This window comes from Ochotona curzoniae, unplaced genomic scaffold, assembly GCF_017591425.1.
Source record: "Ochotona curzoniae isolate NIBS_2020 unplaced genomic scaffold, NIBS_Ocur_1.0 contig_3622, whole genome shotgun sequence".
NCBI classification, from domain to species: domain Eukaryota; kingdom Metazoa; phylum Chordata; class Mammalia; order Lagomorpha; family Ochotonidae; genus Ochotona; species Ochotona curzoniae.
Window position 1 is genome coordinate 25,937,488 of NW_024465926.1, and position 23,872 is coordinate 25,961,359.

At 50.2% G+C, this 23,872-nt stretch overlaps 1 protein-coding gene across 3 annotated transcripts in view; it reads right to left on the reverse strand.

The window, feature by feature from the left end:
* The window catches only part of NOD2 (nucleotide binding oligomerization domain containing 2), a 46,245-nt gene extending 25,105 nt beyond the window's left edge, over positions 1 to 21,140 (reverse strand). The window contains exons 1-2 of one of the 3 annotated variants that reach the window (XM_040982726.1): positions 20,719 to 21,140; positions 8,134 to 8,600 (exon numbers count right to left, since the gene is read on the reverse strand). In XM_040982726.1, coding sequence (XP_040838660.1) covers positions 8,134 to 8,592 — 459 coding nt within the window. In that variant the 5' untranslated portion in view covers positions 8,593 to 8,600; positions 20,719 to 21,140. Of the gene's footprint in view, positions 1 to 8,133; positions 8,601 to 13,691; positions 13,884 to 14,120; positions 14,150 to 20,718 lie in introns of those variants that run through there. The other 2 variants (XM_040982725.1, XM_040982727.1) reach the window with 2 other exon arrangements.
* Positions 21,141 to 23,872: the final 2,732 nt, after the last annotated feature.

Consider the following 23,872-nt stretch of genomic DNA (forward strand, 5'->3'; position numbering starts at 1 on the left):
ACCTTAAAAAGGTAAACAACACAAAGCCATACACATGCAGAGACACACACACACCAAAAAAGATTCCGGAAACAACCTTTAAGAAGAGATGGGTTTTCATCAAATACCATGGCTTGAGTCCTTGAAGATGAGCTCCAGCTGAGATAACTGAATTTTCTCATTTCCAGACTGAATGTCAGTGTTATACATTGAACTACCCTTGTTCCATCTCCACATCTAGGCCACACCTTCGGCCTTTCATCTCTGCAAATGTCAATGCCAACATTCCAGGCACTCAGCCTCGAAGTTCTGCAGTCACCCATGCAGCCTTGGCCCTGCGATCCATCTGCATGTTCTGTCACTTCTGCCTTTCCTATGAATCAATAGAAATACAGTGGCATGCATAAAGGCAAGCCACCCAAGTAATTTCAAATCTTCTCACAGACCCAGTTTTTAAAGCAAAGAGACTGATGAATTTTAAGTGTGCAGGTATGTTCTATTGAACCCAAGATACTCACTGATGCTATTATCATGTCAATGTGTGAACAAGGTCAAAAATTGGCTAAATATGCTACCTTCTTTCATATGAAATGTGTGCTGTGTCTTGATTTCCATGTGGAGCAGCTGTGTGCCAAGTATCCACAAGTGATCAAAGTCAATACATTGGCCAGGTGGTTCTAACGCCTCACCACTTAGCACCTCTTTGACTACCGTGTTGCTCCATGCCACCATCATCACTCGTGTCGAAAATGACAAAGGCCACCAGATTCACCTCCCTGCCTCCCGTACCCTATTTTCAAAGCCACAGCCAAACTATAACCCTTTACAACAAATCAAGTCAGCTGACACCATTCCTGTGACAAATGTCCCAATAGCATCTCCATTTTCTCAGGGTCAAAGCCCAAGTCCACCTGTCAGATTCAAGACCTAAAACCAACAGAAATCCCTGACTGAACCCGGGTTACTTGTCTGACCTCACCTCTGATGCTTCTTCTCTTGGCTCACTCCACTCAGCACCTACCTTTGGCTTCCTAAAAGTAGCAGGCAAGCTCCAGCCTCTGAGCCTCGGCTTGGGCTGTACCTTCTGCTTGCAATGCTGTTCCCTGCTCTCAACCCCCTCACTTAAGCTCCACCTTCTCCACCAACACCCTCTGACTATGCCAGTTAAAGGTGAAATCACTTGTCCCCACAGCCGTCACAAATGCCCACTCCCAACCCCCGTGTTTCCTCTCCACAGCTCGTTTCTCCTTGGAACACACTCTGGCATCGGTTTCCTGTCATCCCTGCCACCTGCGGCAGGAGCATCTCCAGGATTCCATGGCTGGCTGGCTCATGGAAGTCACCCCACACCCCAGTAGAATGTCTGGGACAGATGAGGTGGCGCAAAAAAAAGACAGAAAACAAAAACACAAAACACTGGGAAGGATTTTGGAAGATTCCAGAAAGCCAAATGTTAAACCAGAAACAGAGCAGGTAAAAACCACATGGCATACAATCTAGAATTCACAGATGGCTCTGGAATCATCTGCAATAGGTACCTTTGGGACCTGAGGGAAAACTAGAATAAGGCCTGAGCCAAAGTGATACATAAACCAGAATGCTGGCTTCTCCAATCTACTTCAATCTACTACTGCCAGCCAGGGCCAACTGTGAAGACTGATACCCTGGAAGTTTAAAGGAGACAGTCCCTGAATGTGAGACCCTAGTCTCATGACCGAAGTGAATGTCACACCCTAAGCACAGGCTTTAATTGAACAAGTGCAAAACAGACACTAAATGCTGATACTTGCCAGCCCTCCCACTCCTTGGGTTTTCAGACCTCTAACGTTCAAAGCCTTCCTCCAGGAGGAAGGAGGGCAGGAGGGCTGTGGGCCACTCTAGCAACCTGCTCAACACCAGGGGAAAATTCAGAAGACATGCTACGGCCATTTCCCCCAGATGCTCACAGTGACACTGAGGGTGGATAAATTTCACCTGTGCACATCCACAGTTAAGCGTCAAGTTCTTAAGTTCAGTGATGAAAAGACAAGCAAGGATGATCATATGCTCAAAGCAAGGATCCACTACAGGGGTCAGAAGCCAAACAAGGTGGAAAGGGAAGGAGTGATTTGGAGAATAAAAAGCTCACAAGGGTTAAAAAAAAAATCTTACCAGACAAACAAGAATACCCAGTTCCTCGGGCCAGCGCTATGGCACAACTGGTTAAACCACTGCCTGCAACGTTGGCATCCCATGTGAGGGCCAGACTGAGTCCCATATGCCACATCTCCAATCCAGCTCCCTGCTAACGTACTGGGAAAGCAGTGGAAGATGGTCCAAGGGCATGGGCCCTGTACCCACGTGCAAGACTTGGTTGTGGCTCTCTGGGAAGTAAACCAATACATGAAAGAACCTACCCTCCTCCCGTGCCATAACTCTGCCTCTCAAATAAATAAATAAACATTTTAAAAAATCCAACTATAACCATGATCTTAAGTAAAAGAGACACATTATCCGTAAAACTAGAACAAAGTGCTGTAATCAGGGGCCAGCTTTGGCGGTACAGCACGTTAATCCCACCTGCAAATGCCAGCATCCCATATGGGCACTGCCTTGGTGTACCAGCTGTCACAATTCTGACCCAGCTCCCTGTTAATGGACTGGAAAAAAGCAGCAGAGGATGGCCCACGTTCTTGGGCCCTGACACCCACATGGGAGATCTGGAAGAAGCCCCTGGCCCCTGGCTCCTGGCTCTTGGCTCCTGGCTTCGGCCTGGCCTAGCCCAGCCCTAGCCATGGCAGTCATCGGAGAATGAACCGGCAGACAGATGAAGATCTCTTTTCCTCTCTCTCAGTAACTCTGAGCTCTAAAATAAACACATGCATTTTTAAAACTCTGTGAAGAACAGTAAAAGCAAACAAAAAAACCCTGCTCTTGCAAACTAAAAGTACACTGCAAAAATGAAAATTTTAAGTTTAAAGATGAGGATGTCATTCAGAAGCTAGACTAAAAACACAATAGAAAAGTGAAGAAATTACAAGATTAGCAAAAAAAAAAAACTTCTTATATTTAAGTAAAGAGTGAATATTCCATAAACAATGAAGAAAAAAAAAAACAGGAAAAGATCATCAAGAACCTACTCAAGGGCATTTCCTAGGACATAAAGATCTTAGTTTCCAGGGCCTGGTGCGGTAGCCTAGTGGCTACAGTCCTCGCCTTGCACACACCAGGATCCCAAGTCGGTACCAGTTTGTATCCCGACTGCTCTGCTTCCCTTCCAGCTCCCTGCTTGTGGCCTTGGAAAGCAGAAGAGGATGGCCCAAAGCCTTGGGACCCTGCATCCACATAGGAGACCCAGAAGCGGCTCCTGGCTCCTGGCTTTGGATTAGCTCAGCTCTGGTCATTGCAGCCACTTGGGAGTGGATCAACGCACAGAAGATCTTTCTCTCTGTCTCTCCTCCTCTCTATATACCTCACTTTCTAACAAAAATGAATAAATAAATAAATCTTAAGAACAATACTAGTTTCCAGATTCAAAGTCTCTCTTGGGCAACTAGCACCCAAGGCATATAACTGAAATCCTCGAATGCTGAAGACTACAATGCATTTTTACTTATTGCAGTTGGTACACAGCTTTTTGCTTGCAGCCACTTGTGCCACAACCTCTAGTGAGTTCCAGGTCTGGGTTCTTATGTCAGATATCCACTGTGGTCTCCACAGCTCCAACTCTTGGCTCACCACTCTCCACCTCCTGTGATACCGTGCTGAGGCTGCACTGTTGTCTCTGCAACCTTTCTCCCACTTCCGGTTGGAGCAGGTCCCAGGATTAGAGAGACACCAGGTGTCCTATCTAGTTAGGTTGTTGGTGGCGCTGATCTTGTCGGAACCTGTTGGATGTTAGCTCTGGGTGCCACACAGACCTATTTTGACCCGTACAGTGCCACAGTTGGTATTATTTTCCTGCGAGACTTCAGCGAGTTCTCGCGAGCTCAGCACATGTGCAGTTCACTGTTGTCCCTTGCAATCCCAAAGCTATTGCCACAGTGCGCAAAATGTCGCCTGACGTACCACCACTACAGTTCTTGATCTGCTGGCTGTCAGATCCGAGGGCTACCCAGACCTGTCTTGGGTGGAACCTGTAGAATGCCACGTCGTTGCAGTTCACCGAGTCAGAAATGAGCTTACTCCCAGGTCAGAGCATGCTCAGTCCTTTCCCTTGCCCTTTCCTCCTTATGCAAAATAGCACCTAATTCAGCTCTAGGGGCTGACTGGACTACGAAATCCACTCTGTTCTAACACTGCCCGTCTGAGATTTGCTGCTCTGTCTCTGCTCCTGGTCAAATCAAACGGACCAGCAGGACGGACAATTCTTTGTCTGGGTTTACCTCCCAAGCTCCCTGTGAAAGTCCCTTCCCATCTCGTTGCTGGTGGAGTTCCAGCTGCTGGTGGAGTTCAGATCGCCATGCTGGAGTATCAGTCACTGCAACACCACACTGCTGTGCCCGCTGCTTTCCTGTGTCTGTCAGTCTCCAGGTACCCCTCTGCTGTTCTGTCCTTTCCTATTTCTGAAATATGTCCTCTCTGCTTCATCCTGATTAAATGTTTTTCCGTCCGTTTAAACGTGTCCTTACCCTATTCTACCATCTTGATTCCAGAATGCTGAAGACTAATTGAAGATCTTACAAGTCTTCAGAAAAAAAGTGGTTTTAGAATGGGGACTGGCATTGTGGCACAGCAGGTAAAACAGCCACCTGTGATGCTGGCAATCCTATATGAACACCATTTGGTGTCCTGGCTGCTCCACTTCTAATTCAAGTCTCTGCTGGTGCACCTGGGAAAAGCAGCAGAAGATGGTACAAACACTTGGTCGCTTGTCTTTCTCCATCTCTCTGCCTTTCAAATAAATAGATTTACTTTGTTAGAGACTCAGATGCATTGAGGGCAGTTATCTCCAAGGTATCTGAGCAAGTGTGTCTCCATCATGACCCAGGATCCTTCCCTCTCTCAAAGCCTACTGCCTGAGTAAGCTGAGAACATCTGCTTCCCCCAATAGCTGTGCTCAGCCTTGACCTACCCCTGGGAGCTAGAACAGACCACTTATGACATCATTCCCACTAGATGCCAACATGTAACTCACCATCCAATAGTGATCCCTGTATTTCCTTCAACTCAATCAGAAGCTCGTCTACCAACTTCCCAGTGGGACCTTTATAACTCCCAGGTAAGGGAAGGCAGACCTAAGGCTCTGTTCAGCTTCCCTGACCTGGCAGTCTTCCCATAGGAAGGAGCTGTTGGTCCTTTCTTTATACAGCTATGCTTGCTTGCCTTGCAGCACAGGTTTTCAAAATAAAATACCATACTCATTGGGAATTTATTTTCAAATAATTAAGTGGTACTAAAAATATTTTTAAAGCAATAAGATGGTGGGCATTCCATTGGATAATGGATACCTAATTCAGCTGCACTTGAAAGAAAGACCTGGGTAATGGTGACCCTCTATTTCTAACCCTGGGTTATGGGAGAACATTTGTGCCATACATATGAAATGCATGCACTTTCTGTAGCAATGGTACATTTCCCAGCAGGAGTAAGTGTTTAAGTTAATATTGTGGTAGCAGCCAAGCAATTGCAAGTTCAGTCTGACACCTCAGCCCATCAGCTTTAGCAGGTGCATGAGTCAGATGGGCAACTGGTATCACAGCTGGTGTTGTCACTCTCCTATTTCCTAACAACTGTTACACCCAATTGAGCAAGTTTGCCGCACCAAGTTCCCACATTTATTATGGACGGGAGTACATGCTTTGGAGAAAAACAAGCCCAGATTCAAATTTTAGCTGGGTTGTTGTCCAGGGCCTTGACTTGGGCCATTTTCTTGCTTTTATTTAATCTGAAAGGCAGCTAGAGGTATTTCCTATCCATTGGTTCATTCCCCAAATGCTCACAATGGCCAGGAGTAAGCCAGGCTAAAGCCAGGAGCTGGGACCTCAGCCCATGTCTCCCACATGAGTGGAAGCGGCCCAGCTACTTAACCATTGTCTCCCTGGATGCATATCAGCAAGAAGTGAATCAGGACCAGAGTTAGGACCCAAAACTGGGGACCACAGAACACAGGCACCCCAAGCGATGCCTCAACCCCTGTGCCAAGTGCACACCCCTGCGCTTAGTTCTTTAATTTGCATTATGCTTCATTCCACAGCATTTTTCCATCCTCAACCTGAAACCAATGAAAATCATTTCATTATAGGAAATTAAAAGATCAATCGTGGGGAGACATTTTAGTTGGACATATACCAGGTGCCACCCACAATGAATCAGATGTTTAGCCCTTTAATGACGGCCACGAAATCAGAGAATAACACAATTCCAGAGCTCAAAGGAGGGGGCCAGAGAGAATTAGACTATAAACCTTAGGCATCAGGCTGTGTGGTCCCTTTGAAATCTCCTCTAATCCTCAGACCCAGAGTCCACTACCCTCACACCCAGTCTCCATGTTCAATGCTGCTTGTTGCCATCTTCGGAGATCTCTCTAATGATGGATTCTTAGTTCATCAGAATTCAGTCTTTCTTCCTGCTGAATCAGAGCATTTAAGATTATATCTTTCCCTCCATGTTCTACTTTAGCTGCATCCTGTAGACTTGGATAATAATTCTCATTATTACATGGTCCTGAGTATGTTCCAATTTCCATTATGATTTCTTCTGTGAGCCACAAGCTATCCCATTTTGTTAAGATTAATTTATTACTGGAAAGACAGATTATAGAGAGAGAAGGATCTTCCATCCACTAGTTCACTCCCCAAGTGGCCACAATGGCCGGAGCTGAGCTGATCCAAAGCCAGGACCTAGGAGCCTCTTCTGGGTCTCCTATGTGGATGCAGGGTCCCAAGGCTTTGGGTAGTCCTTGACTGTTTTCCCAGGCCATAGGAAGGGAGCTGGACAGGAAGTGGAGCAGTCGGGACATGAACCGGCACCCATATGGGATCAAAGTGCATGCAAAGCAAGGATTTAGCCAGTAGGCTATCACATCAAGCCTCCATTTTCTTTTCATCACTAAGTCGAATACTTCAATTCATGTCCTCCTTCCTCTGTTCCTGAGAAATCAAGGCTTCCTTCTACAAATTCCTCAGAGCACTGGGATCAGACTACACTGCCCAGCTTTTATTGAAGATTACCAGACACAAGCATTTTGTTCCCCAGGTGGATTGATTCTGGTCCTCAACAGACCCTAAGAGACACCCATGTAAACACGGTAACTCCTGTATCTTCTGTAATCTCAGAGGTGGTGCTCATGGTTCTGTGTGCCCTAGGGATAGGGGCCCACAAAGTACCTGCTCTGGAAATACTCAGCCACCAGAAGCCAGTTTTCCATCACACCTGGAGACTGGGGAGCTTACTTTATCAGTTTCCGCCCAGCCTCATCTAAACTGACTTGCACAACGGTGTTTTCAAAAAGCCAACAAGGAGAGGATACTGCAGCTCCACAGGTTAAGTTACTGCCACTAGTTGGGATGTCCACATCACACATTTAGGAGCCAGCTCCCTGTCCCAGCTACTCTGGTTGTGATCTAGCTTCTTGCTAACAAGTCTAGGAGGGAGCACATGTTGGGTCTTGTACTTGGGCCCCTGGAACCCCACATGGGAAACTCAGAGCTGCTAATTCCTGGCTTTAGCCTGCTCCCACCCTAGCTGCTGTGGCCATTTAGGGAGTGAACCAGCAGATGGAAGATATCTCTCTCCCTTCCAAATAAAGATAACTAACAACAACAAAAAAAAAAAAAAAAAGACAAGAAAAAAATACAAGCTGAAAATATCCTTGACATTGGAAATGCCAGCAATGCCTGATGACATCAACAGGCTGGGATATTAACTATGTGCCAGGCACCCTTCAAAGCATCACACGAATCAACCCATCGACTTCTCCCCAAGCTTTATGTTTTCATAGAGAAGCCTGAAGACACAGCTCCACCCAGCACCGCCCTGACTGCAGAATACAAGCCCTTGGCCACAATACCACACTGTATTCCATCAGAAGGGCCTACTGCCAATCACCAGAGCAACCTGAATCTGCCTGCCTTCCTTTTTGGAGGAGGTCACCCAGTTACCTCACAGAGCTGCTTTCATGAGGACCGCCTATGACTGCTACTGGTTTCCGTTGGCCAGGATGGAGAGCCTTACCCTCTGGGATGATGTGAAGATGGGCAACCTGATTTCATCACACTCATACTGGCTGATGAATCCCTGATCCCGTGCCAGGTCCAGCACGCCTTCCACATGGCTGTAGAGTCTCCTGACGATGGCTGGCCGGTGATTCTGCAGGTCCTGGGCTGGGTGGAGTGAGTGGGGGTCCCAGCAGCCATGCAGTTCCGGGCACCTGCTGTTGTCCTGGGCTTCCTGGATAGCCGCGATGAGCTTCTGACAGCCCCAAGTGCCCTTATTCCACACAGTGTCCAAGAGGCGCCTGGCCAAGCAGGACAAAGGCTGGCCTAGGAGGCGGAGGCCTTCATAGTCCTCCCAGGAGAGGACTTCCCATGACAGCAATAAGTCCAGGATGTTCTCAAAGCCCTCCAGGGACCCTGAAACCAGCAGACCCACCAGCTGGCTCCTCTGTGCCTGGAAAGCCTCTTGTGAGCACATTTCACAACCTGCAAAGAGAGTATGGTCAGTACACGATTTCTGCAGAGTCCTGGCAAGGGGCAGGGCCACAAGCCAGTCCCAGCCAACTTGGTCCTGGTTCCAGCCTCGGACAGTACCCAAGCCGAGGTTTCCATTGCACTGATGTGTACACTGAGTTGGGGGGAAAACAAGACTACGGCTCAAGGTTCCACAGAGAAGTTAAAGCAGCCCAGGATTCAACCAAGACCCCTGCCTCCTGGGTGCATGCTTGAGCCTTGGTTTGAGAAGCTTAAGGCCCGGGCTGCTATGAGGAGCAGCATCTCAAGGAATCGAGGATCCATTTCTCTTCAAGGCTGGGTGCTGATAGTCTTCCAGCCCAATCCTGATTGGATACAGGCCCTGGCAGCTTTAGTAACAACTAATGCATAGGAAGTATGTACAAGTGGACCAAGCACTGTTCTAAGTGCTTTTCCTATGTGAATTCATTTAGCTATCCTAACCACTCAGGCAGATGTGATCATCAGCCCCACTTTACAGATGTCAAAATTGAGGTACCAAGCGGCTGTGTTGTGCAACTAGATAGACTAGAGCTAAGATTTGATCCCAAGCACCACAACTGTAAAACACATAATTTAATTCTCTTATAGCTAGGTTCCCTGCAGTAGCTTTAAACTTGCCCTGGGACAATTAACCCCCAAAACTGCTACAAGACCCCAATTTAAAAGCCACTATTGTAGTACAGAAGGTTAAGCTGCTGTTTGCAATGCCTACACCCAAATAGTAATGCCTGGTTTTAGTCCTGTTTCTGCTTCTGGTCTACTTCCCTGCTAACACCCAGGAGGTAGCAGGGGATGGCACAAGTACTTGGGTCCCTGCCACTCACAGAGAAGACCCAGATGAAGTTCTTGGCTCCTGCCTTTGGCCTGACCCAGCCTAGGCTCTTGGGCATTTGGGGAGTGAACTAGCACATGGAAGATATCTCTGTCTCTCCCTCTCTTGCACTCTGTCACTCAGTCATTTGAAAGTAAATGAATAAAACTTTAACAATAGCAACATAAAGATACCAGTTTAAGTCGTCTGAGAACTTAGTAGGAGTAACCTCCAGGAGTTCCAGGCAGAGAATATCTCACAGTCTTCCTGATTCTGCAACGATCACAAGCGCGGGCACAAAGGCTTGGGACTTCACAGAGAAAGCAAAAGTGAGAGGCATGGGTTGGAAAAGGAAGAGCACCGCCTGCCACTGTCTACACACCAGGGACATTCCACGACACTCCAGGCGGCAGAAGCCAAGGCCTGGGGATTTTGCATCCTTCCGGTTGATTGCTGGACGTGTCTCATTCCTGCTTGGCTCAGGCTGGAGCCTGGATCTTACTCATCCCATCTAAGGCTGGCACCACATTGGGCCCAGGGCAGGCGGGGTAAGAACGCTCATGAGCCAGAAATCCAACCTTGGAGGGGGAGAAACACACGTGGCAGAGGAAAGCAAAGGAGAAATCTCCAGCTCATACAGAGGCTGGAGGCTTTGTGCTGACCACAAGGGAAAACAGAGGCAGCTCGGGAGGGAGGGCACCCCTACTACAAAGGTCGATGTGGATCTGGGTATAAGAGAGCCCTCCAAGCAGATCTCCTCCCTGTGCCCACCTCCTACCAAAGGGGCCAAGCAGGCGGCAGGGTTTGGGGCACAGGAAGGGGTAAGATGGAGCTCTGGCCTTGGCGTTGGCCTGGATCTCAGCTGTGGAATATCAACCTCAGATGCAACACTCAGATGCAACCTCCCCTCCACCGACTAAAACCCCTGCCCAGCATCTTGCTACTCTCCCTTGGAGAACAGCCCCAGAAAAGGATCAGTACTTGTTTTATACCCAGTCTGGCAGAATTGCAGAAGATTGAAAGTTAAGATCGGAGGAAGCCCAGGGACGGGCCACCTGCTCTTTCCTTCTTGTTGGGAGGGTTTAGACCACAGTCTGCATCAGGCTTGCAGGAACAGGCACAGCCAGGCCGGCTGTGGGCTGGCCCTGCTGGGAAGGCAAGAGCCGAGTGACCTCGTACCAGGATTGTTCATAGACTCCACCTCCAGGGGAAATCCGGAAAGAATGGGCCAGAAGCCAGAGCTAGCGAAGCCGCTGAGCAAGACCATTCTTGTAAGTTCTAGCACAAAATCTTGTGCAGCCAATGTGCTCTGTGCAGAAAGGAGATACAAGACACAGCCACAAGGAGCTGTGCCACAAGGAAGCAGGGCCCTGTGTAAACACGTCAAGGTGCTAACGACACTGACAGCTGCCACACGGGGCACACCCTAGTGACAGCAGGGTTCTGCCAGTGCAGGAAGGGAGAGGCAGGCCCAAGCCATGGGTCTGGCTGTTCTGTCTCCCCACCTCCCAGCAGCTGGGTAGTCCTAGCCTCTGCTGGTTTTCTGGATTCTGAGCAGGGAGAAGACCCCAGGACCAATTCACCCAGCCTCCTGGGGAGATGAGCCTGGCCTCGCTGTTGTCCTCATTCAACAGCTCAGGAAGTTCCTTGTCATGTCTAGCTCCTCTTCCTCCTGCTTCAGTTTACACTGAGAAAAGGGCAGGTGGGTCTCCACTGAGGACCCATGTCATGAATACTACCCTTGCAGCTCTCCTTCTCGCTCCTACGTCCCTGTCCAGATGTGCCTGCCTCACATGAAATGCATCACTCTGTTTTCACTGTGTTCCCTTCTTCGGTTGTAGCTGTGGAGTCCCCCTGCTCCTCCCCGGGGTGCAGCTCAAGGAAGGAAGGGCACTTGGTTGCTCAAACAGAACTTACGTGGGTGCCCCCCTAGTTGGCAAGCTCAGGCCAGAGCCCCAGCACCTCCCTTCCCCAGCTTCAGGAAGACCTCGATTCCCAGTTCTCATCTTGCTTGCTCTACCAAACACACTTGTCCTAACTGTTCCCTCCATGCTCCTTGAAGCACTTCCCTTGTGGCCAACCAGGACACGTCCAGCTGTCTCCTCTTGTCTCTTGGCTGCTCTTCCTGTCTCCTTGGCTGGCTCCTAGTCTGGGTGGAGGGTGCCCAGAGATTTTTGGTTGGGCCTCATCTCCATCACTCTCTCACTAAGTGAACCTACCTGTTCCTACAGCTTGAAACACCAGATACATGTGGTGAGCCCCATGTATTTCCAGCCCCCCTCCAATCCTTTCCAAGTTGAACTCATTCATTGTCACCAGGGTGCCTAAAGGGCATTTCAAACTCAACAAGCACAAAACCAAACTGTTGATTTGCCATGGACAGCTCCCAACCCAGTTGCTAGAAGCACAAGTGTCAGCCATCTTTCAAGCTTTTCCTTTTTTTTCCTTTTAGGAAGGAAATACAGAGAGAAAGATCTTACATCAACTGGCTCACTCCCCAAGTAACCCACAACAGCCAATAGCCAATAGCCAGAGCTGAGCTGATCCAAAGCCAGGAGCCTCTTCTGCATCTCCCATGCAGGTACAGGGTCCCAAGGCTTTTGGGTCATCCTCAACTGCTTTCCCAGGCCAGAAGCAGGGAGCCGGAAGGGAAGTGCACACAAACCAGTGCCTATATGGAATTCCAGTGTGTGCAAGGTGAGGACCACTAGGCTACTGTGCCAGGCCCAAATCTTTCACTCCATCTTCCCCTGTATCTAGATGAGAAAACACACCCCCATCCCCCACCCCATCCCAGCCCCTCTCATCTCCCATCTATTTACCGCTGGACTTCCAGACCCAAGCTCACAGTAGGTGGCTCCGCTGCTCCCAGCCCTGCAGTCCTCCTATTTCCTTCTGAGTGAAAACCACAGATCTTCAAGGCCCTGTGTGATGGTGTCCCCTCCCCAGGCTTTCCCCTCTGCATTCCTGTTCTCCCATGACTGCCCATGCCACACCTCTCCCCGCACCAGCCACATGGGCTTCCTCTATGGACTCAGGTCAAAGCAGATGTCTGCTACTTGTCTTGCCTCTGCCTCGGGACCTGCGTACAAGCTCCTCCCTCTGCAGGGACACTCTCCTGTCCGCCGGGGACTCAGCCACCCCTAACCTCCTCAAGACTTTGCCCAGCTGTCACTGTCTCCAACAGGCCCTCCCTGACAATACTGGAGAACATTTCAATACCCTGTTTTTGTTCATGGCACTTTCCACTGCTTGACCTGCCACAGGGTCACTTAATTCATAGTTGCCTACTGCTTTCCACAGTGAGCACTCGACGAGAGCTGGGAGTTTTTCTGATTCTTCCCTTCCCGGAGTCTCACCCAGGGCATGGATAAAGACTGAATGAATGCAAGAAGTGGTTTCCCCTGCACAGCTCCTGAAGGCAGACACGGAAGCAAGGGGTAGAATGTGCAACCCATAGGGGCTGGTGGTGGGTGCAACAGTTCCAAATCCCACGAGAGCGCCTGGGTGCAAGCCGCAACTGCCCTGCTCCCAATCCAGCGCCCTGCTCATGCGCCCCTGAGGAGGCAGAAGACGGCATCTTGGATCCCTGCTCCCCCATCCCCTCCCGGGGAGGAATAAGGATTGAATTCTAGCTTCCTATCTTCAGCATGACTCAGCCCTGTCTACCAAGGGCATTTGGGGAGTGAACCAGCAGGCAGAAGATCTCCTTTTGTCTTCCTCTCTCCCTCTGAAATAAAACGAAACTAATCTTAACTATCTGCAAGCCACATCGTTCAGCCACCGTGTCGGGAACAAGTGACCTGTCCCGAGGCGAGGCATGTGCAGGAGGGGTTACTCTGCCCTAGGAGGGAGATCCGAGGTATCCTTTTCCCATTCAAGAAACACAGACGGTGGAAGAGACCAAGCCACAGCCCTCAGGGCCCCCAGAGGCCATGGGTGGGGACCACAGGGGTTCAGCAAGAGGGAAAACAAACTCCATGGAGTCTGTGGTGCAGTCTCCAGCCCCTACCCAGTAACCCGAGCCCCTCCCCTGTGGGTCAAGTCACAGGAGGGTCCTTCCACGCCTGGCCAGAAGGCTGCTCCACCGCCTTGAGAAGCGAAGCACCTGGCAAAAGGCGCGATGGGTTGGGGGGAGGGGGGCTGGCAGGTGGACCCTGAGGCGACCCACCTGCGCAGCTCATCCGCGGGTCCCAAATCGGGCCTGACACCCACCACGGAAGAAGGAGGAGCCACCCGACGGGGCTTACCGGGCAGCAGGTGGGCTTAGAGATGATCCAGGTGGATTCACTCTCCTTCACAGGCATAGTGAAACTGGTGGGGAAACGGAGTCCCCCCGCCGAGCCCTGAAACCGGACAAGCCTCCGCCTCTCCAGGCGAGGACTCCTCACCCGGCAAGTTCCCGCTCCACAGTCCTCCAAGGCCCGGCCCCCACCCTTCAACCACAGCCTCTCACAAGTTCTTGCCACGCCCCAAGGCGCCCACCTCCTCCAGGGCCTCCGCCCGCCAGCAGGATCCCCAACACCACCGGCCTGCTTTGCTTCCACCGCCTCTTTACTCCCCTCACCCCCGGGAAGTCCCTGGGAGAGACCGAGGCAGCGCCTCCCGAAGCCCAGCGGGTCCAAGGACACGGTCCTCCGTGGCGCGCAGCCGCGCCCCTGCCGGGGCAGAGCACTCACCGCCAGCCGCCGGCGCCCGCACTCCTCGGCCCGCGTGGGGCCGCGACTCTGGGCCGGGGCTCCAGGTTCCCGCCGGGCGCGCTCGGCCCCGCCCCGGACCCCGCCCCCACGCTCTGCCCACTAGGTCCCTTCGGCCTGCCCGGCTGCCACACACCTCCTGGGCCCCTTGCAGTCCCCCGCAGCGCCAAAGACTGACTCACCTGGGACTAAGAGGGACAGTTGGCCAGAAAGAGCCCGGGCTGCCTGTGGGTTAGCACGGGCACGCGTGCGTGTGTGCGCGCGCGTACACACACACACACACACACACACACACACACACACACACACACAGAGTTAAATCAGGAGCTGGGAAAGCTCTGGGTCAGCACCCTGTTAGGGATCGGTAAGTCCTGGGTCGCGTAAGGCATTCCCTTGGGGGAGGGTCCCCGAAGTTGATTTATAGAAAAAATAATGAAGACAACTGACATTTGCATAGGACTGAGGCAGTCAACCCTACAGCCAGGGTATGGACTGTCGTTATCACTCCTAGCTTACAGGAAAAGTTAAAGCAGCCAGGAGTTAATGAGCCTGCTCAGGTACCAACAGTGGGGTTAGCATCTGCCCCCCAACCCTCCTGCAACGCAGCCTGCTCTAACTAGCAACCCACACGGCTTCCAGGTAAACACCCGCACAGATGATGCCCAGCTAGCTCAGCCTGGAAGAGGCTCCCTTCGCAGTCCTGCACCTCTGCGGGGGAAGTCTTTCTGGATGGTGTACAAATCTTTTGACAAGGAAGTTCCCCACCGCTTCAGGCTATAATCATGAGAACCTGGAAACCACCTACATGCCCAGCAATGGGTGACTCAAGAAAACTGAGAGCCGCTGAATTTGGAAAACTCAACCCAACTTGCCTTCTCTCTTGCCCCACAGGTAACTCCAGAGCCACTTTCTCAGTCTGACCTTCCACCTCTCTTGCAGGGGCCCTGGACTCCAGAGTCCAGTTCTGAAGCGAGAACACATTCTGGAAGGTAGTTGGGTCTTTGCCATGCGCATGGGCAATCCACACTGAGTTCCTGGCTCCTGCCTTGAAACTGCCCCAGCCCTGCGCACATCTGGGGAGTGGATCCATTGACAAGAAATTGTTTTGTCTCTGTCTGCCTGCCTTCTTTTTGATTTGGAACAAACTTTCTCCAGAAGACAGCTATGCCTTAGCATAATTACCAGCACCCACTTGGGCTGAAACACCAATGTCTCCTACCCGGGTTACGGCAGGAGTGCCTGGCCCTTCTCCGTGATTCTGGCTACAATCTTCTCAAGACAGTGGCCAGGGGCCTGGTTCAGTAGCCTAGTGGCTAAAGTCCTCGCCTTGCACAAACCAGGATCCCTATGGGTGCCAGTTCATGTCCCGGCAGTGCCACTTCCCATCCAGCTCCCTGCTTGTGGCCTGGGAAAGCAGTCGAGGACGGCCCAAAGCCTTGGGACCCTGCACCCGCATGGGAGACCCAAAAGATACTCCTGGCCCCTGGCTTTGGATCAGCTCAGCTCTGGCCATTGTAGCCACTTGGGGAGTGAATCATTGGATGGAAAATCTTCCTCTCTGTCTCTCGTCCTCTCTGTATATCTGAATTTCCCATAAAAATAAATAAATCTTAAGAAAAAAAAAAAGACAATGGTCAGAACGAGACTTTTAAAAAGTCTTTTATTTTTCCTCTACTTTAAAACAGAAAACCTTTTGATGTGTTTCTTTGAAAGGTAATGTTACAGAGAAAATGAGAGGCCTTCTACCCTCTGGTTCACTTCCAATTGGCTGCTATGGCCAGAGTTGGGCCAACCCAAACCCAGGAGCCAGGAACTTCCTCTGAGTCTCCCATCTGGATGAGAGGGGTCCACACATTAGGGCCATCTTCCACTGCTTTCTCAGGTGTATTAACAGGAGCTGGATAGGAAGTGGAACAACTGGGACTTGAACCAGTGTCCACCCAGCATGTTGGTGTTACAGGCAATGACTTAACTTGCAATCCCATAATACCATCCCCAAGTCTGATTTTTTTTCAAATAAAAGTCAAATTGAGTCATTCCTCCAGATTCCCACCTCTTTCAAAGTAAAAGCCAGCAGTGTGCTCTTACCCCTGCTATCTGGTCCTGAGTGCCCTCTCTGACCCTTTTCCTTGAATGCTACCCACATGCCCTCTGCTCTAGCCACACTGGCATCCTTCCTGGCTGTTCCTGGAACATGCAGAGCCTGCCACCACCCCTGGGGATTGTGCCTCTGCTGTTCCCCCTGTCTGGAATGCTCTTCCTGCAGACACATCCACGGTTCCTTCGCCTCCCAGATCCTTGTTTCCATGAGTCTTCAGGGAGGGCTTCTCCACTGTTCTGTGTATTTTAACACCGTCTCCCATCTTCTGCTTGGCTTTCTTTGGACTCTTTCTCCGTATTTCTCACCTCACACAGATCCCCTGGGTTCTACTCATTCATTGTATATGTTGTCAGTCTCCTGCCTAGGAGAATGTGACTCCACAAGAATTACAGTCTCTCTCATTCACTGCCTTAATCCCAGACCCAGAGCGGGTAACTGCTGAGTGAACTGCAACAAGTGATGCAGTAATTCTAAGTGAGAATGAACACATTCCTGTAAGCCCAGGAGAATCATAGCTTCACAAGCATAATACTGGCTGAAAGAAACCAGCATGCCAAAAACATACATACTGTCAGACATCAGAGGAGACTGCCATGGTGAACTGGATGAAGCTGCCATTTGCGGCACCTGTTACTCATACTGGAGTTTCTCTTATGAGTGTCCTGGCTACTCCATGCTTCTGCCCCAGCTTATTGCTTATGTACCTGAGAAGGCAAGCAGGTGGTGGTCGGGCACTCGAGTTTCTGCCTCATGTGGGAGACCTGGATAGAGTTCCTGGCTCCTGGCTTCCTCCTGGCTCAGCTGTTGGCAACCATTTATGGAATGAGCAGGTAGATAGAAGATCTCATTGAACACCTCTCTGCCACTCTGTTTCTCAAATAAATAAAATAAATATGTGAAATGGAAATAGTATTTTAAAAGCTGGCAGAATTCAATTGCAGTGGCAGGAGGCAGGATAGGGGCTGCCACTGGGGAGGAGGTTAGAGGTGGTGACCAGGAAGGGAAAGATGGGGATTTCTGTGGGGTGAGTGATTGTGCTACTTTGGGTCTGAATGGTGGTTGTTCAGATTCAGATACTTCATGAAATTCGGTCAAGTTCAACCCTTGTGATATTCAGTTGAAATTTGGTCAAGTTCAATCCTTGTGATATTTGTATTTTCCTCTTTATTGATTGTACTTCAACAGAAATGTACATAGAAAGAGAGACACATGGTGACAGAGAGATGGTCTATCTATTGGTTCCCTCCCCATCTGGCACCAACAATGAGGCTGGGCAAGCCGGGAGCTGCTTCCGGGTCTCCCATGTGAGTGCAGAGGCCAAAGTGCTTGAATCATCTTCCATAGGCATCAGGAGGGAGCTCCATGGGAAGTGGCACCACAGGAACACAAATTGGCACCTTAAAGGATGCCAGTGTCACAGGCAACAGCATAACCCAACATGCCACAATACCAGCCCAGTTAGTTTAATGGATGGTATAAAAATGTTTATTAGCATAAAGAAATATCCATAATAAGAAATTCTAAAACAAAGTATCAAAAGTAAATTGTGTTCATTTTATTTTAAAATAATTGCTTTTTTTTTTTTAAAAGATTTATTCATTTGAAAGGCAGAGTTACAAAGAGCATGAAGAAGAGACAGAGATGGTTCATCTGTTGGTTCACTCCCCAAATGGCTGCAACAGGCAGAGCTGGGCTGGTCCAAACCAGGAGTCAAAGGTTTTTCTGTACCTAACACATGGGCCTCAAACCAGCATCCATATATAATGCTGACACTACAGGTGCCATCTGCTTTCCCAGCTATGTCAGCACAGGTGCCAAATATCTATTTATTTTGAAAGGCAATGTAATAGAGAAAAAAATGAGAAACGGAGACAGAAATAGAGAGATATTCTATCTGCTAGTTCACTCCACAAAAAAAGACCACCACGGTTTGTGCTGATCCAGGACAAAGCCAGGAACCAGGCTATGGTTTTTGGTTTGTTTGCTTTTAAGATTTTTTTTTTTTGAAAGGCAGATTTACACAGAAAAGGACAGAGAGAAAGATCTTCCATCTACTGGTTCACCCTCCAAATGGTCACAATGACCACAGCTGAGCTGATCCGAAGCCAGGGGCTCTGATTTCTCCTTTAATGCCCATCTCCTCCAATGAAGCTTCTCTCTTGCTGGCCACAAGCCGGCAGCGTCTTAGGCTACAGTTGGGACACTAGTAGGATGTCGACTTCCTCCACCTACAAAGGCCCCCATGTTAAAGCTGGTGGCCCTACTGGGAGGATGGGACTTGTGGGAGACAGGGCCAAGAAGGAGGTCCTGAGGTCATTTGGAGCATGTCCTTGGAAGGGAGTTCTCACCAGAACAGATGACTACAAAAGCCTGAGTGAGCTCAACTTTGTTCTCTGGGGTTCCTGGATCACCAAGCGGTCCTTCCTCTGCACACACGCTGCCACAGCCATCCAGCACCCTCACCAGAATCCAAACCAACGAAACCAGGTGGCCTTGGACTTGAACCTGCAAGGCCTTCCTGAGCAGCTTGTCTCAGGTACTGTGTTGCAGCAATGGAAAGTGACATACTATTTCAGCTTATATCCCATGTGTCTGTCCCATTTTTCCCACCAGACTGTGAGCCCTTGAGGGCTCAGGGTGCCACCCGTTCATGATTTCTGCAGCTCAGTGCTAGGCCTCAGTTTGTATACTGAGCAATGTATTAAACACAATGGAACAGGCGGCTCTCTTCACTGAGCTGCCATGAACGTGGGATCCCAGCGAGTCCGGGCCTCTTAGGCAGCCTTTGGCCTAGCTCCACACCCACCTCCAGATCAGACCCAGCATTTTATCACTTCCCATCTTTTGTACTAACCCAATTCCAAGATCATCGGCAAACTGGGCAAGTAGTGATGAAGACCAATGCTAGGGTCTGAACTGTGTCCCCACCAAAATGATATGGAAAGACCTCCTAAGAGGAATGAGTGCCCTTATAAAGGAGATCCCAGGGGCCAGCATGTTGGCATAACAGGTTAATCATTTACCTGCAGCACTGGCATTCCATATGGGTGCTGGTTCAAGCCCTAGCTGCTCCACTTCCCACTCCAGTTCCCTGCTTTTTTTTTCTTAAGATTTATTTTTTTTATTAGAAAGTCAGATATGCAGAAAGAGGAGAGACAGAGAGGAAGATCTTCTGTCTGGTGATTCACTCCCCAAGTGGCTGCAACAGCCAGAGCTGAGCCGATTCAAAGCCAGGAGCCAGAAGCTTCTTCCAGGTCTCCCACATGGGTTGCATAGTTCCAAGGCTGTGGGTCGTCCTTGACTGCTCTCCCAGGCGACAAGCAGAGAGCTGAATGGGAAGCGGGGTCCACCGGGACACAATCAGGTGCCCGTATGGGGCTCTGACTCATGCAAGGTGAGGACTTTAGCCACTAGACTACCGCATCAGGCCCTCCCTGCTACTTTCAAGCTAACAAATAAATCTTTTTAGAAAATAAAATTGAGACCCCAGACACATCCCTTTCCCATCCCAAAATATAAGTTCTCTCCTCTTCTCTTCCCCTCTTTCCCTAGAACCAGCTTCTTAATCTTTCCATCCTCCTCCCACTGTAGCAAAAGAAAATGTTCGCCCATCAGACAGAACAGTCTCAGGCCAGAATACTCTGACCCCCCTCCATTATTCATGAACCCACAGTCAGGCTGTTTGAATAAGGAGAAGGCAGCCCCTGCACCTGCATGAGCTTGGGACTGCAATTCAGCCCCATGTCCACCCTCTGCAGGTGCCAGGCCCTGAAATTATTCATGATGGCTCCCATCCAACTTGCACACCAAAGCCTTTGTCCCATACACAGATTTCTCAAGAGTAGGAGGCGTGTGTCTGAGAACAGTTGGATTTTCTCCCTCTCTCCACATATCATTAGTCTGAGGGGCCCAAGTGACCATGACCAAAGTTCCCTGAGACTGGTGTACACCAAGGCCTGTACCCCAGGCCCACCCTGTTATGTCTCATTACAACCACAGGACACAGTGTTGGCAATCTTCCGCACACTCGGCCTGTGGCCCCTAACTTAAAAATCCTATGGTGTTAAGAAACTGATTTTTAAAAAATTTGTTTTATTTATTTGAAAGACAGAATAAAAGAGAAAAACAGACAGAGATAGGGAGATTGATGTACTGGTTCACTCCCCAAATGGCCACAACAGCTGGGGCTAGACCAGGCCAAAGCCAGGATCCAGGAACTCCATCTGGGTCTCCCACAGGGGTGGCAGGGGCCCAAACTCTTGCGCCATCATCTGCTTTCCCAGGAGTATTAACAGAGAGCTGGATTGGAAATGGAGCAACCAAGACTAGAACAACCACAGCACCTTAGCTCGCAGCGCCATAGAGCTCATCCTATGAAAAAAAGAATTTTTTTTTGAAAGCTTATATCTGCACACCCAGCTGTAAAAAAGCAACATTGCCAATGACTGGATTTTGTGTTACCTGGGAAAGATACCTCACCTGTTCAGGTTGGTTTGGCCAGACACAGGGAGGCGCACCCTAAGCTGATGAATCCATGTCAAATCTCTCAAAAGAGGTGTTTCCGCATCGTGGTCCCAGACGCACAGAAATATCTAAAGTCCCGGCAAGCAGTCATTTCCAGCATGCAATGACTCACTCCGCACAGCATGCTTTGGTGCTAGGAGGACTTCATTTCATTCCATGTTACAATCGGAAAAGTCAGAATTCAGAGAAGGGTGGAAGCCTGCCCAAGATCACACAGTGAGTCACGGCTGAGCTGGAGGCTGGCCCCACGACCTCTTCTTTGCATTGCCCCATTCATTCATTCATTCATTCATTCATTCATTCACACAGGACTTCCTGGATGTCCGCCATGTGACGGATTCTCCTCTGTGCTGGGGACAGAAAGCGGATGCTAAGTTCCTGCACAGTGGGCATTAGAAAGGAAATAAGCAAGGCAACAAGGGAGCCAGTGAGACAGGGGAAGATCCTGACAGAGGGAACAGCATGAGATGAAATCACAGGCTTGACAGGGGGACCCCATGCTGAGCATGGCTCTGTCCTGGGGAAAGTACCCCACGCCCAACCCAAGAGACTGTATCCCCACCAAAACAAAACAAAACAAAAACATCCTGTTTGGCAGAAATGCTTGAACCCCTGGCTAAGCTGTTCAAGCATGACAAGGGGAAAAATGAATTTCACCTGACACAGCAACAAAAGTTTCAGTTAGCAATTATTTTATCGCTAAGGTAGTTCCACGTTAGCTCAGCCCCCTGAGCTCGTCCTGGTTTGTGCCTTCATAAACCCCACTGTTCTGCAGTTCAGAGTTAAGAAGGATTTAAGGCAGGGGCCCCCTCTTCATCGCCAGCAATAAGGACCTCCAAATCTCAAGTCAGTGCAGTGGCGCTTCTCTGTATGGGCTCACTTGGGTATCACGGGGACAGACAGAGAAAGGAAGGACAATGAAGCTGCACTTAGGGATGAGATGGGGCTGTCATGGAAAAAAGTGAGGAAGAGAAGAGAGGAAAAAAGAGGGGAGGGGAGGGGAGGAGAGGAGGGGAGAGGAGAGGAGGGAAGGGGAGATGAAGAGAGGTGGGGAGAGGCGAGGCGAGGAGAGGCCCATTGGCTCAGGAAAGAGAAAGCTGTGATACCTGTGAGTTGTAGAAGCAGCACCAGCTCCAGAGGTGCCAGCCACTCCCCTTCCCCATGCCCCAGGCCCCTCCTCACCATCTAGACTCAGTACTATCATGGTGAAGGCCCACTCTCAGCAGAGGGATTTTTTTAAAAACGTTAAAACTCAGATTTATTTTTATCTAAAATAAAGAAGGAATTTTTTTTCTTTCTACCTATTTCCTTTCTATTTAAAAAAAAAAGTGTTTTTTGTTTTAATTTGAAAGGCACAGTTACAGAGAGAGGAGAAGAAAGAGAGAGTCTGCATCCACTGATTTACTCCCCAGATGGCTATTACGATGGGGATTGGGCCAGGTCAAAAGCAGGAGCCGTGAGCTTCTTCTGGGTCTGCCACCTGGGCGCAGGAGCCCAAATACTTGGTCATTTTCCACTGCTTTTCCAGACAGATGGAGGCTTAACCTGCTGTCAGCACAGGGCAAGCTGGAGGTGGGCTCTTAGATAAGTGATTAGGACATGACAGCAGAACCCTCATAAGAGAGATGCCCCAGGGGCCAGCATGCGGCGCAGTGGGTAAGGCTGACACCTGTGAGGCCAGCAGCCCGTAGCAGAGAGCCCAGCTCAGGTCACGCTGTTCTGTCTGCCATCCAGTGTCCTGATACACCTGGGAAAAGCAGCCAAGTTCTTGGTCCCCTGCCACCCATGTGGGAGGCCCAGAGGAAGTCCCTGTCCCCTGCCTTTGGCCTGGCCGTGTCCTGGCTGATGGTGAGACTGGAGAGTGAACTAGCAAATGCAAGTGCTCACTCTCTCTCTTTCTCTCTCTCTCTCTCTCTCTCCACCCCCTCTACCACTCTGCTTTCCAAATAAACAAAATAAGCCCAAGAAAAAGAACAACACTGCCTAAGAGATCTCTGGCATCTCTCTGCCATGTGAGGCTACAAGTAGCCAGCCATCTGCACACCAGGGAGTCCTCACCCCACACTGACTCAGCCAGCACCTTGACCTTCGTGACTCCCCAGGCTCTGAGCTGTAGAAGTCATCCAGTCCAAAGTCTGTGCCACTGCATTAGGCAGAGCAGGATGAACCGAGCGAGACTCAGCCCTTGCCACTCAGCACTCTGTGCCAGGGGGATAAGAACCACCAGTGGCAGCCATGCAGCCTGCTGGGCACCCCGGCCCAGCCGAGACCTTCACACACAGACCAGGCTCCCACCTCCACACAGGGGCTTTCCAGAGACTATCTTCTCCCCCCAGAAGAGGAAGTAGTGGCTCCCACACACTCTTCCCTTGTGGTCACTGACTGCTGGGTGACAGGCCTGTGGGGCTGGAGGGAAAGGGCTCAGAGTCGGTGCTGGCTTCTTCCACCTTGCAGGACTTGGGCCAAGAAACTGGAAAGCTACAGGCCTCCAGCCTGGGGGAGGGGAAGGGAGAGGAGTGAGTGGGAGCAGGGGAGGGGAGGGGAGGGGAGGGGAGAAAGCCCTTCATCTCCACCTCACACCAGCCCTCTGCTGAACCAGAGAGAAATGAAGTGTGACCTGTGCACACTTGGGCAACCAGAGCCACACACTGCTCCTGGGGGTCCCCTTGAGCTCTGCCCCCACACATCCCAGGTGCAGGTCCTCAAGGACACAGACGGCTCTACAGAGAAGTGCGCAGGCTGGCAAGTGAAGAGGTGCGCTCCAGGGACCCAACTCAGAAAGGTTTCAGAATCACACAGCCATTGCACAGCCCAGAGCAGCATTGTTCTAAAGGCTGTGGACATCCCAACGCACCTGAAGCCTTACCATCACCTGTGATTCCATCGAGCGGTGAATAAAGAACTCTCTGTGACCTCAAGGCAGACCCTGGCTGTGAGGGAAAGGTGGGGATGGTTGAATACAGCTGGTGATGTCTACCGATCACAGGACTCTGTTACGAGAGTGTGAATGCAAAGCACAGAGGGGAGAAAGACACTGAGAAGCACATCTACCTAAATGAGCATGCGAAGGATACCCACAACCACCTGCAAAATCCACTCACAAATAAGC